General features: G+C 42.9%; 1 protein-coding gene across 1 annotated transcript in view; it reads left to right on the forward strand.

Annotated features, from left to right (window-relative positions):
- The first annotated feature begins 2,250 nt into the window (after window positions 1-2,250).
- ercc6 (excision repair cross-complementation group 6) overlaps window positions 2,251-16,436 on the forward strand; it is a 52,016-nt gene continuing 37,830 nt past the window's right edge. Inside the window, exons 1-8 of the mRNA XM_038960275.1 lie at window positions 2,251-2,447; window positions 3,091-3,308; window positions 5,441-5,669; window positions 5,844-5,964; window positions 6,207-6,321; window positions 9,501-9,670; window positions 9,747-9,854; window positions 10,003-10,445. Coding sequence (XP_038816203.1) covers window positions 3,101-3,308; window positions 5,441-5,669; window positions 5,844-5,964; window positions 6,207-6,321; window positions 9,501-9,670; window positions 9,747-9,854; window positions 10,003-10,445 — 1,394 coding nt within the window. The 5' untranslated portion in view covers window positions 2,251-2,447; window positions 3,091-3,100. The remainder of the gene's footprint in view (window positions 2,448-3,090; window positions 3,309-5,440; window positions 5,670-5,843; window positions 5,965-6,206; window positions 6,322-9,500; window positions 9,671-9,746; window positions 9,855-10,002; window positions 10,446-16,436) is intronic.

Consider the following 16,436-nt stretch of genomic DNA (forward strand, 5'->3'; position numbering starts at 1 on the left):
TTGAGGTGTTGAAAATGGTGACGTTTTTGCTTGGAAAACTGGAGTCTGTCAGAATGACCAGGAGTGGTCATATTTTGATTCATTGTATTTCTGACGAGCAGAGGAAGATTGCAGTTGGCCTCAAAAGAATCCGGACAACATAATATTGTATTTTGAACTTCGGAGTAGAGCACCCGTCAAAGGAGTCATCTCAGGGGTGACGACGGATGTTTAGGTTGAACACCCGAAGAGAATTCCTGGTGTGGTTGGTGCCCGGCGTCTGACCCGCAGGCTGAATGGAGAAAAATAAGAAAGTCTGTCGGTACTGTCGTTTATTGATTAAGTGCAATTACCTACGCATGTGAACCTTGGTTATGAAAGATTCGTCGTAAGAGCTTTTGTCCCCAAACTACCGCTGTGTAAAAATTGTAAAGGATTTGTCCCTGTTTCAAGTGTGTGCAGACGAACAGAGTATACTGAAGAATGGCGTGTAGAAGGACAACGGTGTTGCAGTTGTGGTGGGGGGATCATGATCCTGAGTTCCTGGAGTGCCCTGTAAGGGCGAAGTAAATTGTGGTGGCAAAAGTCAGAGAGGTCAATCGAATCTCCTATGAGGAGGCGATCAAAAGAATTTAGAAAAAAAGTGGTGCCAGTGAAGAGATGGTGGTGGATACCCCACAGCCTATATTAAATGTTTGCTGCCAGACAAAAGATACCCTGTGTGTCAAAAGTTTTTTTGGTGGAATCCTTTGCAGATGTGAAGCGGAACTGAGGACGGGATGGAAGATGGTGCAAACGGAGGTTTTGTTTGCAACTGATAGTGAGTCAAGTGAAGCTAATAGTAAAGAAAGTGAGAATGAGTGGGTTACAGTGGCGATGAAAAATGGAAACAAGAGAAGTTAAGAAAGCTATGTTGGAAAATAGGAAACCACTAGACTCGTTTTTGGTCGGAGTCAGGGTTTTGGATCAATGCTATTTGGAAAATCTGTTTAACGTCTCCAGGAAAATCTGGAATGTGTTGGAGGAAAGTGTGGATTTGGTGAGACTAACAAGAAGGGGTCTTATTTTTTTTGTGAGTGTCTGTGGAGCAGAAGAAGAGTGTTTAAAGACTGAAAAAGACATCGGAGTGGAATGTTTCCTGCATGGATTTTCATAGCAGAGCGCCGATCAAGGGGGTTATTTCTGGGGTGGTGCAAGAAATATAGACAGAGGATAATACTGAAGACATCGATGGAGTGGTTGGTACACGTCGACTGACTTGTATGGTGGGCAGAGAAAAGAAATTCACTTCATCCATGCTACTGTTCTTTGATGAAGAGTCTCTCCTTTCTCAAATAAAGTTTGGATTCATGACATACCCTGTAAGCGCTTTTGTGCACAAGCCCCTTCAGTGTGATAAATGTAAAAGAGTTGGTCATGTGTCAAGTGTGTGCAGAAGGGAAGAATATCGTATGCCAGATGAAGGGAAATGCTGCAACTGTGGAGGTGAGCATGTGCCTGAATTCTTGGAGTGCCCTGTTAGGGTGAAGGAGAATGAGCTGGCAAGGGTAAGGAGTGTCCAGCGTGTATCCAATTTGGAGGCGGTGAGAAAATTGGAAAGAATGAGTGGGAAAGAAAGGGAAAGGGCAGGGAAGAAAGGGCAGGGAAGAAACAATAGTAGTAGAGTCACCACAACCAGTGAAGGTTTCTCATCAACCGAGGGATAGTGAAATGCTACATGTTAAAATGGTGGACTTTGTATAATTTATTGCAATAGTTATAAACTGTACAGCACAAGCGGAGAAGAAGTCTAAGAAAATTGGAATCACTGTGAATGCCGCTGAACCTTTTTGGGGTCTTCATGACTTCACAGCTGAGGCAGTGCAAGAAATCCTGTCGGTGAATGTACCATCATCACAGGCCCCTGAGACTGTGTAGGGGTGTATTTTGGAGTGGACTGTGATTGAAGAAGTGTGATTGGTTTTCTTAGTTGATGTGTTTTATTTTGTATGATGTCGTTTACCCCTTTCCCGAAATGTTGTTTTGTTTGTTTCTTATACAATACCGCGTCCAGCTGGTGGCGGTAATGCACCATTACAATTGGATCCCAACCGACGTTAAACACCATCGAAGAAGAGAAGAAGAAACGCCGTTTCCACGCCGCATAGTAGGTGGGTGGCGGATGTGTAATCGCCAATATATCATAGATAAGAGGTGTAGGTGGCAGTAATGCCACATTTATTGGATGCCAACCGCCGTTAAACCTCATCGTAGAAGAAAAAAAAAGATCTTCTTAAAATTTGATTTTAAACCTATCCACACGGTTATGCCTAACCCTAAATTAAGATTTAAAAGCACATTTTTGTTTTCATACATTTGTATAAAAATTATACGATATATATCCCATTTTGACTTTGTGGCTGTGCTATCTAGTGGAAAGCATCACAATAGGAGTAGCCAGGTAGCTACGTTGTGTAACTTCGAGATTTGTAAGTATCATAGCTAGGCTAAAGACATTAACATTACTTTTTGTAATCTCGATGTAATTGTAATGTAAGTGGTGAAATGGGTGATCTTTGAGACGTTATATCAGCCTCGTTTCATTGATCGAGACTAGACTATTTTCTGTCAACAATGAATTTGCTGTCGACAACGTTCCTGACACAACTATCTAGCTAATTAGCTCGCTACTAGCTCGAGAATGTAACTAGTTAGTAAGGTTGCAACTTGTAGTCTCTAAATAAAACAAGATTGAACTGCTAACGTTATTGGTACTAGCCAATAAACGTTACATAGCTAACTCACGTTAGTTAGTTAACTCTGCTAACGTTCAAATTATGAGTCTGTAATCTAGCGAATGTTAGCTATTGGACCTAATTTGGTAGAATAACTACAGCAGCTAGAGAGAGCTAAATGGATTATTTTCAAATCAAGTCATGACATATTCTATTTAGTTAGCTAGTTACTGGTAAGTGTGTAGTTTAGAGCTGAAATAGTCTTCGAAATAGATAGCCATAGCTACAGATTAAAGAGCTATGTGTAATTTTGCAATCTGTTGACATCTCTTTCCCCGTGTGTATCTGTGTATTTGCACTGCAGTTGAATCAGATGGTTTAATCTTTCTGTCTCAAGATGTAACAGGATGCCAGTAGAAGATACTGAGGACCAGGTTCCTATTTCCCTCTCCAACCCGGCGAGTGCTGCTCTCACCCCGGGAGTAATGGAGGAGGATGGGGCCAACAGAGGAACCGCTGGATGCTCAATCTCCATCACTGGGACCAGCCAGGGGGACGCTGAGCAGCCAGCAATGGCCTGCCCAGATAGCACTGGATCTGGGGAGGGCAGCAGTGGTAAGACGACGGATAGTCTGGGTTCACAAACTCAAATCAAATGTTCCAGTGAAACGCTTACTCACAAGCCCTTAACCAACAATGCCGTTTTAAGAAATATAAGTGTTAAGTGAAAAGTAACAAATAAAGAACAGCAGTAAAATACCAGTAGCGAGGCTATATACATGGGGAACCGGTACAGAGTCAATGTGTGGAGGCACAGGTTAGTCGAGGTAATTGAGGTAATATGTACATGTAGGTAGAGTTAAAGTGACTGCATAGATAATAAACAGAGAGTAGCAGCAGCGTAAAAGGGGGGGGGATTACAAATAGTCTGGGTAGCCATTTGATCAGCTGTTCAGAGTCTTATGGCTTGAAGGGGGAAGCTGTTAAGAAGCCTTTTGGACCTAGACTTGGCGCTCCAGTACCACTTACCGTGTGGTAGCAGAGAGAACAGTCTATGACTAGGGTGGCTGGAGTCTTTGACAATTTTAGGGCCTTCCTCTGACACCTGTCCGGTATAGAGGTCTTGGATGGCAGGAAGCTTTTCCCCAGTGATATACTGGGCTGTGTGCACTACCCTCTAGTGCCTTGTGGTCGGAGGCCGAGCAGTTGCCATACCAGGCAGTGATGCAACCAGTCAGGATGCTCTTGATGGTGCAGCTGTATAACTTTTTGACGATCTGAGGACCCATGCCAAATCTTTTCAGCCTCCTGAGGGGGAATAGGCTTTGTCATGCCCTCTTCACGACTGTCTTGGTGTGTTTGGGTGATGTGGACACCAAGGAACTTGAAGCTCTCAACCTGCTCCACTACAGCCCCGTCGATGAGAATGGGGGCGTGCTTGGTCTTCCTTTTCCTGTAGTCCACAATCATCTCTTTTGTCTTGATCACATTGAGGGAGAGGTTGTTATCCTGGCACCACACGACCATGTCTCTGACCTCCTTCCCTATAGGCTGTCTCATCGTTGTCGGTGATCAGACCTACCACTGTTGTGTCATCAAACTTAATGATGGTGTTGGGAGCCGTACCTGGGAGTACATGAGGGGACTGAGCATGCACCCCTGAGGGGCCCCCGTGTTGAGGATCAGTGTGGCAGATGTGTTGTAACCTACCCTTACCACCTGGGGCGGCCCATCAGGAAGTCCAGGATCCAGTTGCAGAGGGAGGTGTTTAGTCCCAGGGTCCTTAGCTTAATGAGTTTTGAGGGCACTATGGTGTTGAATGTTGAGCTGCAGTCAATGAATAGCATTCTCACATAGGTGTTCCTTTTTTCCAGGTGGGAAAGTGCAGTGTGGAGTGCAATAGAGATTGCATCATCTGTGGATCTGTTGGGGTGGTATGCAAATTAGAGTTACGTTAGTCTTCTTGGGCACATGGACTATGGTGGTCTACTTGAAACATGTTGGTATTACAGACTCCGTCAGGGTCAGTTTGAAAAGGTCAGTGAAGACACTTGCCAGTTGGTCAGCGCATGCTCGGAGTACACGTCCTGGTAATCCGTCTGGCCTTGTGAATGTTTACCTGTTTAAAGGTCTTACTCAAGTCGGCTACGGAGAGCGTGATCAAACAGTCTTCTGGAACAGCTGATGCTCTCATGCATGCTTCAGTGTTGCTTTTCTCGAAGCGAGCATAGAAGTAATTTAGCTCGTCTGGTAGGCTCGTGTCACTGGGCTGTGCTTTGTAGTCTGTGAAACATAAGTCTGTGAAACATAAGATATTACAGTTTTTAATGTCCCGTTAGTAGGATATTCGTGATCGTAGCTCGTCTATTTTGTTATCCAAGTACGTTGGCTAATAGGACTGATGGTAGAGACAGATTACCCACTCGCCTGTCGGATCCTTATAAGGCACCGCGACCTACGTCCCCGATATCTCTGTCTCTTTCTTATGCGAATTACGGGGATTTGGGCCTTGTCGGGTGTCTGAAGTAAATCCTTCACGTCCGACTCGCTAGTACGAGGTGAGCAATCGTTGTCCTGATATCTAGAAGCTCTTTTCGATTATAAGAGACGGTGGCAGAAACATGTACAAAAAAGTTATAAATAACAATTGGTTAGGAGAACGTGTGGAGACCTCCGTCGCCATTATATCATTACTCCTCTGTTGTTCTTAGTGACAGTGACTGTGTGTGTCTGTACTCTGTTCTTAGCCATTAAGAAGTCTGGAGCCCTGCTACACATTGACCGTCAGCGTATCCAGGCTGTGAGTGCCAGCTCCGGGGCTGCAGAGCTGCAGGGTCTGGGTGTCGCCGTGTACGACCAGGATGTGTTGGAGCAGGGGGTCTTGCAGCAGGTGGACCAGGCCATACACGAGGCCAGCCAGGCTGCAGCCAAGGCCGAGGCAGAGAAGGAGTACCAGTCTGTACTGGACGATGTCAGGTATGGCCTTTGGCTAGGCTGGGTGAAGGTTAATCTAGCTAAGTCTAAGGGTTATAACTGGGTTGGTAGAGTACAGGAGAGGTGCTGGGGTATAATTGTAGTTGGAGCAGGTATCGGTCAGGCTGTACCCGTGTCAGTTCTGTACTAATGTATGTATGTGTGTGTGTGTTCCAGGTCATGTATGGCAGCTCTGAAGCACATTAATAAGATCATAGAACAGCTGACTCCCTACGCTACTTCCAGTAAAGACATTAACAGGAAGATGGAGTCTGTCAGACGGCAGAAAGAGAACAAGGTGAGGAAAACTGCTGTCAGGAATGCGGCTGTGCTATGCAAGCCGTGATCCACTGTTCTTCAATGGATTAGCTCTTGTTAAGTTTACTAGTGTCCGCTTGTTGCAGATCCTCTTGTGGCCAGCACTTTCTGTCTCCTGATTTGATGCTCCTCCTGTCCTTTATAAGTGATGATGGGGCTGGTTATGATGATGATGATGATGATGATGATGATGATATTCAAGATGAAGATGTCTCTCTGCAGGAGAAGCAATTGAAGAAGATCAGAGCAAAGCAGAGGAGACTACAGGCCATCCTGGGGGGAGAGGACACACAGAAGATAGAGGCTGAGCTACTGCTGGAGGACGATGGGGACGAAGGTCAGTTACTTCTCACTAGAGGGATCTTGATTGCCCTGTCCCATTCTTTGCACATTCGCCGTACTCTATGGTCTCTATTTTAAGAATGTGAAATGTCAGAATAATAGTAGAGAGAATTATTTCAGCTTTTATTTCTTTCATCACATTCCCAGTGGGTCAGGAGTTTACATACACTCAATTAGTATTTGGTAGCATTGCCTTTAAATTGTTTAACTTGGGTCAAACGTTTCGGGTAGCCTTCCACAAGCTTCCCACAATAAGTTGGGTGAATTTTGTCCCATTCCTCCTGACAGAGCTGGTGTAACTGAGTCAGGTTTGTAGGCCTCCTTTCACTCACCCGCTCTGCCCACTAATTTTCTATAGGATTGAGGTTAGGGCTTTGTGATGCCCATTCCAGTAACTTGACTTTGTTGTCCTTAGGGCCATTTTGCCACAACCTTGGAAGTATGCTTGAGGTCATTGTCCATTTTGAAGACCCATTTGCGACCAAGCTTTAACTTCCTGACTGATGTCTTGAGATGTTGCTTCAATATATCCACATCATTTTCCTCCCTCATTAAGCCATCTATTTTGTGAAGTGCACCAGTCCCTCCTGCAGCAAAGCACCCCCACAACATGATACTGCCAACCCTGTGCTTCACGGTTGGGATGGTGTTCTTCGGCTTGCAAGCCACCCCCTTTCTCTTCCGAACATAACAATGGTCATTATGGTCAAACAGTTCTATTTTTGTTTCATCAGACCAGAGGACATTCCTCCAAAAAGTACAATCTTTCTCCCCATGTGCAAACAGTAGTCTGGCTTTTTTATTGCGGTTTTGGAGCAGTGGCTTCTTCCTTGCTGAGCGGCCTTTCAGGTTATGTCATAATAGGACTTGTTTTACTGTGGATATACATACTTTTGTACTTGTTTACTCCAGCATCTTCACAAGGTCCTTTGCTGTTGTTCTGGGATTGATTTGCACTTTTCGCACCAAAGTACGTTCATCTCTAGGAGACAGAACGCGTCTCCTTCCTGAGCAGTATGACAGCTGTGTGGTCCCATGGTGTTTATACTTGCGTACTATTGTTTGTACAGATGAAGGTGGTACCTTCATGCATTTGGAAATTGCTCCCAAGGATGAACCAGACTTGTGGAGCTACATTTGTCTTTTTCTGAGGTCTTGGCTGATTTCTTTTGATTTTCCCATGATGTCAAGCAGAGGCACTGAGTTGGAAGGTAGACCTTGAAATACATCCAATCAAAAGCGTCTAAAGCCATGACACAATTTTCTGTAATTTTCCAAGCTGTTTAAAGGCACAGTCAATTTAGTAAACTTCTGACTCACTAACAGACTTGCCAAAACTATAGTTTGTTAAAGATATACCTCTCCTTAATGCAACCGCTGTGTCAGATTTCAAAAAAACTTTACGGAAATATAAACCATGCAATAATCTGAGACGGAGCTCAGGTGATTAGCCAAATTAGCCACCATGTTGGACTCAGCAGAAACCAGAAAATACATGATAAATGTTTCCTTACCTTTGAGGAATTCATCAGAATGTAGTCCTATGAATCCCAGGTCCACAATAAATGCTTGATTTGTTCGTTCATGTCCGTTATTTATGTCAAATTAGCTACTTTCGAATTGTTTACCAAAACCCTAACCAAAGTCTCAAAGCGCGACCACTATAACGTGACCAAATATGGTGCATTCGGAGAGTTTTCAGACCGCTTCACTTTTTCCACATTTTGTAATGTTATAGCCTTATTCTAAAATTGATCAAATTAAGCCATAAAGTCGAAGGAATTGTCCGTTGCGCTCCGAGACAGGATTATGTCGAGGCACAGATCTGGAGAAGGGTACCAAAAAATGTCAGCAGCATTTGAAGGTCCCCAAGAACACAGTGGCCTCCATCATCCTTAAATGGAAGAAGTTTGGAACCACCAAGACTCTTCCTAGTGCTGGCCGCCCAGCCAAACTGAGCAATTGGGGGAGAAGGGCCTTGGTCAGGGAGGTGACCAAGAACCCGTCGGTCACTCTGACAGAGCTCCAGGGTTCCTCTGTAGAGATGGGAGAACCTTCCAGATGGACAACCATCTCTGCAGCACTCCACCAATCAGGCCTTTATGATTGAGTGGCCAAACGAAAGCCAGTCCTCAGTAAAAGGCACATGACAGCCCGCTTGGAGTTTGGCAAAAGACACCTAAAGGACTCTCAGCCACGAGAAACAAAATTCTCTGGTCTGATGAAACCAAGATTGAACTCTTTGGCCTGAATGCCAGGTGTCACGTCTGGAGGAAACCTGGCACCATCCTTACGGTGAAGCATGGTGGTGGCAGCATCATGCTGTGGGGATTTTTTTCAGCGACAGAGACTGGGAGACTAGTCAGGATCGAGGGACAGTTTAGCAGAGCAAAGTACAGAGAGATCCTTGATGAAAACCTGCTCCAGAGCGCTCAGGACCTCAGACTGGGGCAACGGTTCACCTTCCAACAAGACAATGACCCTAAACACACAACTAATACAAAGCAGGATGGCTTCGGCCAAGTCTCTGATTGTCCTTGAGTGGCCCAGCCAGAGTCCGGACTTGAACCCGATCGAACATCTCTGGAGAGACCTGAAAATCCCTGTTTAGTGACGCTCCCCATCCAACCTGACAGAGTTTAAGAGGATCTGCAGAGAAGAATGGGAGAAATACCAAAATACACTGTGCATTCAGAAAGTATTCAAACCCCATGACTTTTTTCACATTTTGTTTCGTTACAGCCTTATTCTAAAATGGATTAAATTGTTATTTTCCCTCCCTGTGTAATGATCATGCTGTTTAATCAGCTTGTTGATATGCCACACCTTTTAGGTGGAAGGATTATCTTGGCAATGGAGAAATGCTCACTAACAGGGATATAAACAAATTTGTGCACAACATTTGAGAGAAATAAGCTTTTTGTGCGTATGGAACATTTCTGGGATTTTTTTTTTTCAGCTCATGAAACATGGGACCAACACTTTACATGTTGCGTTTATATTTTTGTTCAGTGTATATATAATGGTGTGTATGGAAAGTATATGAATAGAAAATGTGTGTACAGCAATAGTTATAATAGGACGAGCCATGACTACAATACAGTATATACATATAAAGTGGGTAAAACAGTATGTAAACATGATTAAAATATTGAACCTGTTTTGTTCTAACAGAGCCCGGCCCATCTGCTCTGGGCAGTATGCTGATGCCGGCACAGGAGACGGAGTGGGAGGAGCTAATCCGGACGGGTCACATGACACCGTTTGGAACGAGGGTCCCTCAGAAGGAGGAGAAGAAGGAACCACGCAAGTTCATGCTGTCTGAAAACTCTGGCTTCGACGCTGTAGGTGGATCATTTTTTTTCATTGATGGGTTGATCGGTTGATAAGTTGATTGATTGTGTTATTGTTATTGTTCAGTACCTGGCGGACCAAGCTAAGATGGCGGTGGACAGGAAGAGACCTGCACCCCTAAAGCAGAAGAAGAAGACTGCTGTGGGCAAGGAAGGGAAAAAGACCAACGGAGCGGTGGGTGATTGTGTGTGTGTGGAGATTTCGGTACCATTAATTCCTGAATCTGTGACTCTATGGCTACTTATGGTGAAAAGCATTATATCTTAATGCATTTCATGATTATTATTATGACTATGCTTATCATCATTCATACCATTACTAGGCTCTCCCCTCCTTCTCTGTGGATAAGAAGCTCCAGAAGCGAATGCGTAAGCTACAGAGAACCGCTCTGAAGGCCCACTCTAAGGCCCCGGCTAAGAGGGTCACGCCGATCCCCAAGCCCAGGACGAAGCTTCAAGCTGGGGGCGATGAGATGGACAGCGAGGGGTCTGAGTACCTCCCCAGTGATGAACTGATGGACCCCGAGAGAGAAGAGAGGGAGGACCGAGACGAGGGCTGGGGAGAGGAGGATGAGGTTGACTACTATGAGTTAAAGCCCTACAGGAAGAAGAGTGAAGAAAAAGGGGGGAAGAAGGGGAAAAGGAGAGCGAGTGACGAGGAGTATTACCCCGACAGCTCAGAGGAAGACGAGGGTTCAGGGAAAAAGGGAAAAGAGAAGATGAAGAAAGACGACGGAGATGTGGAGTCCTATAAACAGAGGATACGGTAAAAAAAAAACACGCCTTCACAAACAGATTATATGATAAACACTACCTGTAAATGTACCTCATCAGCATCCAGGCTGCCAACACCAACTTTGGAACATTCCTATGAAAACACATTCAGACATAGATGAGCTGGGCAGGGTAGTTTGTCCCATCTAAGTAACATTGGTAGTAGTGGAAAAACTGATGTTAATGGTGTAGCCTAATCACTAGTAGGTTTGTCCTTACCTCTTAGTTACCCCCCGTGGCATAGATTAAATAAATGTAATTGAATTTCAAAGGAAATTAAAATTACAGGACTAACCTACTAGTGACTAGCTACACCTTTAACATCAGTGTTATTGTAATGTAGGCCTGGTTGGGGTTGGGATTGGGGTTGGGAGGGATGTTTTGGAGAGACACGCAAGACTATATTCTTTGAGCTTTTCAAATCAAAGCTTTGCAGTTTTATCAGTTAGGCTGTATCAATATGTTGAAAAGTAAGTCTAAATGAATGAACTAAGCCTTATTGTTTTGTCATACTTATTTAATTAGAAATCGACTATAATATCATAAATAAGCACAAATTGCAGTCTGTAGTTATAATCGTTTCACACCGTTAATGACTAGATATCGGATATCGAGATATTTGGAGTAGCACTTTGTAGAAGAGGTCTCCCCAAATATCCTCCCCCAACCCTACTGCACACATTTAATATTAAGACAGTGCTAACAAGATTACATATTTATAGACACTAACTAAATAGTGTTGGCAGGTGTCCTTTCTCTGCACTACAAGCTACACAGTTGGAATGATAATACAACATCACTGTTCTGGGTACTTATGGTAGGGGGGTCATTCCCTGTCGTTTCAGCAAGCCATGACACCCAACCTCTCAGATTGTTCTGAAATAGTTTCCATAGTTATAAACAAATACGATTAGCATTCCTGAAAATATTATTTTGTCGAAATGTAATTTGATCTCTCTGAAATAAATGTATTGCACTCAAATTGTCCATTTAAACTTAGAGGAGTCATATCTTCAATAAATGGTACTGAACATTTGGTTTGGACCATAATTCTTCATAACAATGAGTAAGCAGGGTTCTGCGCTAACTTTTTCCAACTGGTGGCACCAGCACATTTGATAATGACTTGGCCTGTGTCCCATAATGTGCCTGCATTCCATACAGAACTGGGCTAATAATGACTAGCTGTCTTTTTAAATTAGCATGCCCTTGTGTTCTTACATTGATTTGGATAGATTTACTGTAACGGCATAGAAAATGGTGTTAAAATAAAGTGCAAAATGTATTTATTTCAGATTTCTGAACTAATAAGTGCCATGTGTTAATTTCTGCGAAATTCTCTAGAGGGCAGAATTGGGGAGAAAATGCGGGTTTTTGCTCTCAAAACACAATTGAATGTTCTAAATCCACAATAATGCTTAAACCACACCAGGGGACCATTGTTTAGGTCTGGGGAAAATCTAAGAAATGTTAAAAAGAAGAAAAAAAATGGTTTAGCTACCCTTCGGTTTAGGTGTGCACCAGCCAGACAGTTGTGTTAGGCTAGCGGTGTTTCTGTAGCGCACTTGTGATGGAGTCTTCAAAACAAATGGCCACTGGATTGATTCAAATGATCATGATTCTGCCAGTAGGGCATAGACTACTTTCTAGTTCTTCTGCTGATGTGTGTGCGTCTGGGAGCGATACTCTATCTATTCGACTATGTTCCTTTCGGCAGGGTTAATCCTTGCCTGGCCCCCGAACAAAACTCTTTATCTTTACCCCTCTAACAATATCACGATAATTGTATCTTTCATTTGCGGGCTGATCAAGTAGCCTATGCATGGTTCATACAGACATTGGCAAGTCAAATTCAAGGACTTTTTCAAGCACTTCATTGTAATTTCCCATTGAATTGTTGTAATAGCCTATAATAGGCCTACCCGCTGCATTGACATTCACACTATTTTTACGTTCTAAAGTATGTTGAAATAATGTGGGCATTGTCATACTAAATCGACTACATCCTCCCGACACACACACTAATGAAGTCTGTCCATGTGGTAGCCAGTCAGTCTCGCCATTTGAGATGTTGAAGAGTTATTGAGGGATTATTGTATCATGTGTTAAAACGAAAAGCTATTTAAAACCCGATCCCCTTTGTAATGGAACGCATTGTATGGAGAACTAAATTGAAGGCAACATTCGTTGTTGTCTTGCTCATAATAACCGCATATGGTTTTTACCGCAACAGACTAGGGCAAACACCCTTCATTTGAGACGGCGGGAAACAAACGGAAGTGCCAATATCTCTCATTAAAATCTGATCAGAAATGAAATCGCAGAATAATTATATTGGAGCAGTGAAACTTTAAATTGGCTACCATAACTTAAATTACTTCAAGGACCAAAGAGCCTAGAGGCAATGTCGGATTTTCAAGGTAGGCCATGATGACTGAATTGCGCATTGCAAATATTCAAACGAGACTGAACTTTTTAAATTCCTGATTTGCATACACATTCTTGCCTTGGCATTTACTGGTAGATATCAGAACTAGGAACATCTTTCCTACCCCTACCGCTCTCGGTCTTCGCTCCACGCAACAACCAACTGCCCGACAGAATATCTATAGGCTATATGAGTGCAGCGAGCGTGTGATAAGTACTCGATATAACGAACTTTCTAGGCACAGACTGTGTTCAACATCGAGTCCTGACACACACTGCCATGGGCATTCCTGTGCTGTTGTTGGTTTATTTTTGGTAAATTGCACATTACTGTTTAAATAAATCATGATGATTAAAAAAGCTAATTGTGAACCAAAAACGAACCTGATTATCAATGTTTGTCGCATTGCCAAGTCAAACTGGTCGCAGTATCGAAACCTCGTAAGACATTAGGAATCCAATAAAATGGTCAAAAGCTACCCACGGACCCCCCCCCCCCCCCACACACACACACACACCAATCCCACCCCAATAACCAGTATACAATATTCGTTTTCTATGTTTAACAAGTATACTGAACAAAAATATAAACGCAACATGCAACAATTTCAAAGATTTGACTGAGTTACAGTTCATATAAGGAAATTCGTTTATTGAAATAAATTCATTAGGCCCTAAACTATGGATTTCACATGACTGAGAATATAAATATGCATCTGTTGGTCACAGATACCTTCTTTTAATAAAAAAAAAAGTAGGGACGAGGATCAGAAAACCAGTCAGTATTCTGGTGTGACCACCATTTGCCTCATCAAGCTCGACACATCTCCTTCACATATAGTTCATCAGGCTGGTGATTGTGGCCTGTGGAATGTTGTCCCACTTCTCTTCAATGGCTGTGCGACGTTTCTGGATATTGACTGGAACACACTGTTGTACACGTCGATCCAGAGCATCCCAAACATGCTCAATGAGTGACATGTCTGGTGAGTATGCAGGCCATGGAAGAACTAGGACATTTTCACCTTCCAGGAATTGTGTACAGATCCTTGTATCTCTGTGCATTCAAATTGCCATCGATTAAAAAGCAATTGTGTTTGTTGTTCGTAGCTTATGCCTGCCCATACCATAACCCCACCGCCACCATGGGGCACTCTGTTCACAACGTTGACATCAGCAAACCGCTCGCCCACACGATTCCATACACTTGGTCTGTGGTTGTGTGGCCAGTTGGACGTACTGCCAAATTCTCTGAAACAACGTTGGGAGGTGGCTTATGGTAGAGAAATGAATATTACATTCTCTGGCAACAGCTCTGGTGGACATTCCTGTAGTCAGCCTGCCAATTGCACACGCCCTCAACTTTAGTCATCTGTGGTGTTGTGTGACGTAACTGCGCATTTTAGGGTGGCCTTTTATTGTCACCAGCACAGGGTGCACCTGTGTAATGACCATGCTGTTTAATCAGCTTCTTGATATGCCACCGCTGTCAGGTGGATGGATTATCTTGGCAAAGGAGAAATGCTCATCAACAAGGATGTAAACAAATTTGTGCTCAACATTTTTGAGAAATAAGCTTTCTGTGCGTATTGAACATTTTTGGGATCTGTTATTTCAGCTCATGAAACATGAGACCAAGACTTTACATTTTATATTTTTGTTCAGTGTAGTTTAAAGATGTGGTATGCAGTATTGCTTCTTCATCCCTTGTGATGTATTTCCTGTGAATCTGGTTATGTCCCCCCCCCCCATTTAGAGAAATTAGCCATTGAAGTCACTTCCATAATTTAGTGTTTAAGTACCAGGTTTTTCCCACTAGATGTCGCTTTTCCTGCTGCTGCCAGCACACCCTTTTATCCATTTTTCTGGTCTCTTGTGTTTATTAAATGGATCTCAACATTTTCTTTGCAACTTTGGGTAGAAAACCAATAGCTTTTGCTCATGATGAAAAAAAAAAAAAATCAAAGCCGGTCCTCTATGAAAGCAATTCAGTTTGCCCTTTTCTTAGCAACCTAATGCTTCAACCCAACTCTCCTTAAATAGTCCAAATGGCAGTTCATATGAAGGCTTTTTCTACAAGCCCAAAACGTTGATGGAGAAAAATGTTGTGAGAGTCCTAATAAAAGAATACAATTATAAACCATTGCATGGCAGTTGTATGTTTTTCAATACAATATTTAGAGAACATCTCTATATGTAGTGTGATTAGTGACATTTACCTTTAAACCCAGCCCAATACAATTACCCTTGCAGAACACGATACAGTGTGTGTTTGGGACTTTAACTCTTTGAAGACCATTAGAGAACATAACATTGAAACCATTAGAACTGCTGTTGGTCTAACTAATCCATGCCTTTTTTTAATGGGAATAAACCACACACAGAGGGGTCGTTTTCCTGGACACAAATTTAGCCTAAGAGAAGGACTCACTGAATTGCTTTCATAGAGGACTGGGTTGAATTGTGAGGATGGCCGCACAATTTATTTTCACCATGAGCAAAATATATATAACCTAAACCTAAATATAACCTAAAGTTGCTAAGAAAATGTTTTATCCATTTAATAAACACAGGAGACCAGCAAAATGGATAAACGTATCAGGAACAGCAGCATCTAGTGGGAGAAACGTTGTACTTTCACACTAAATAATGGAAGAACTGTTTTCCATTCGTGCCGGCTGCGGCTAATCAACCGGTTGCATACTCGTTTTCAACCGGCTACTTTTTCCACTTCATATTAACTAGACTATTTTTTAAATTTAAGTTTCAATTCGCTACTCAAGCCCTCTCCCGCTAGAATGAACAATACGCATCTTCTAGCAATGTATTGAAAGGATAGGCGCCTGTCGGTCACAAAGCGAGCGATGACCGGTAATGAAGTCTGCTTCATGAAGTCTGTCCAACCTCCCAGTACAATTTGTGTGCGCTGTGGTTGGTTGCCTGCAGTCCAATTTCTTCACAGGGAGTAGGGAAAAAGCATGATGCTCGTGAATTAGCACGTCCCTTGTAATGTCAGTGGTAACAATGAGTCGAAATCCAGTTAGCCTTATTTATATGATTTGTTTTCTGGTACATTTTTCTTTTCTTTTGCGTGTTACATGTAAGCCAGCCACGTGGCGTTGTAGCCTACTTGCCAGAAAGTGACGCTAAAGTCAGTGTAGTTTACTGAATCTCATTGGTGAGAGAGCTGCTCATTTGGCTCCCTTATTTACATAGGCTACTGGTAGGCCTAGCTTTTTGCGATTATCTGCAGATAAATTATGGAAATATTCGATGAGAGTGAATCATCACTGCAGCAATAAGTAGTGGAGAGCCTCATTCTGGTCCATGATAATTAGGCCCCTCACGGAATCCAGGCATTAAAAAGGAATAAAACAAAATATATATTTTTTATTGACCTTAGTTAGGGCTGGGAGGTGTACCGGTATTGATGCATGGACAGGTTTGTGTTTTTTACTTTACCTCCTATACCGGTATTTGAATGTTTGGTTTGTTAAATGTGATAGGCAGTGTGTAACGTTCATTTTTGTAGTTTACTTCGCTACTTGGGTCATCT

The sequence above is a fragment of the Salvelinus namaycush genome, chromosome 22 (genome assembly GCF_016432855.1).
Source record: "Salvelinus namaycush isolate Seneca chromosome 22, SaNama_1.0, whole genome shotgun sequence".
In the NCBI taxonomy this organism is placed as follows: domain Eukaryota; kingdom Metazoa; phylum Chordata; class Actinopteri; order Salmoniformes; family Salmonidae; genus Salvelinus; species Salvelinus namaycush.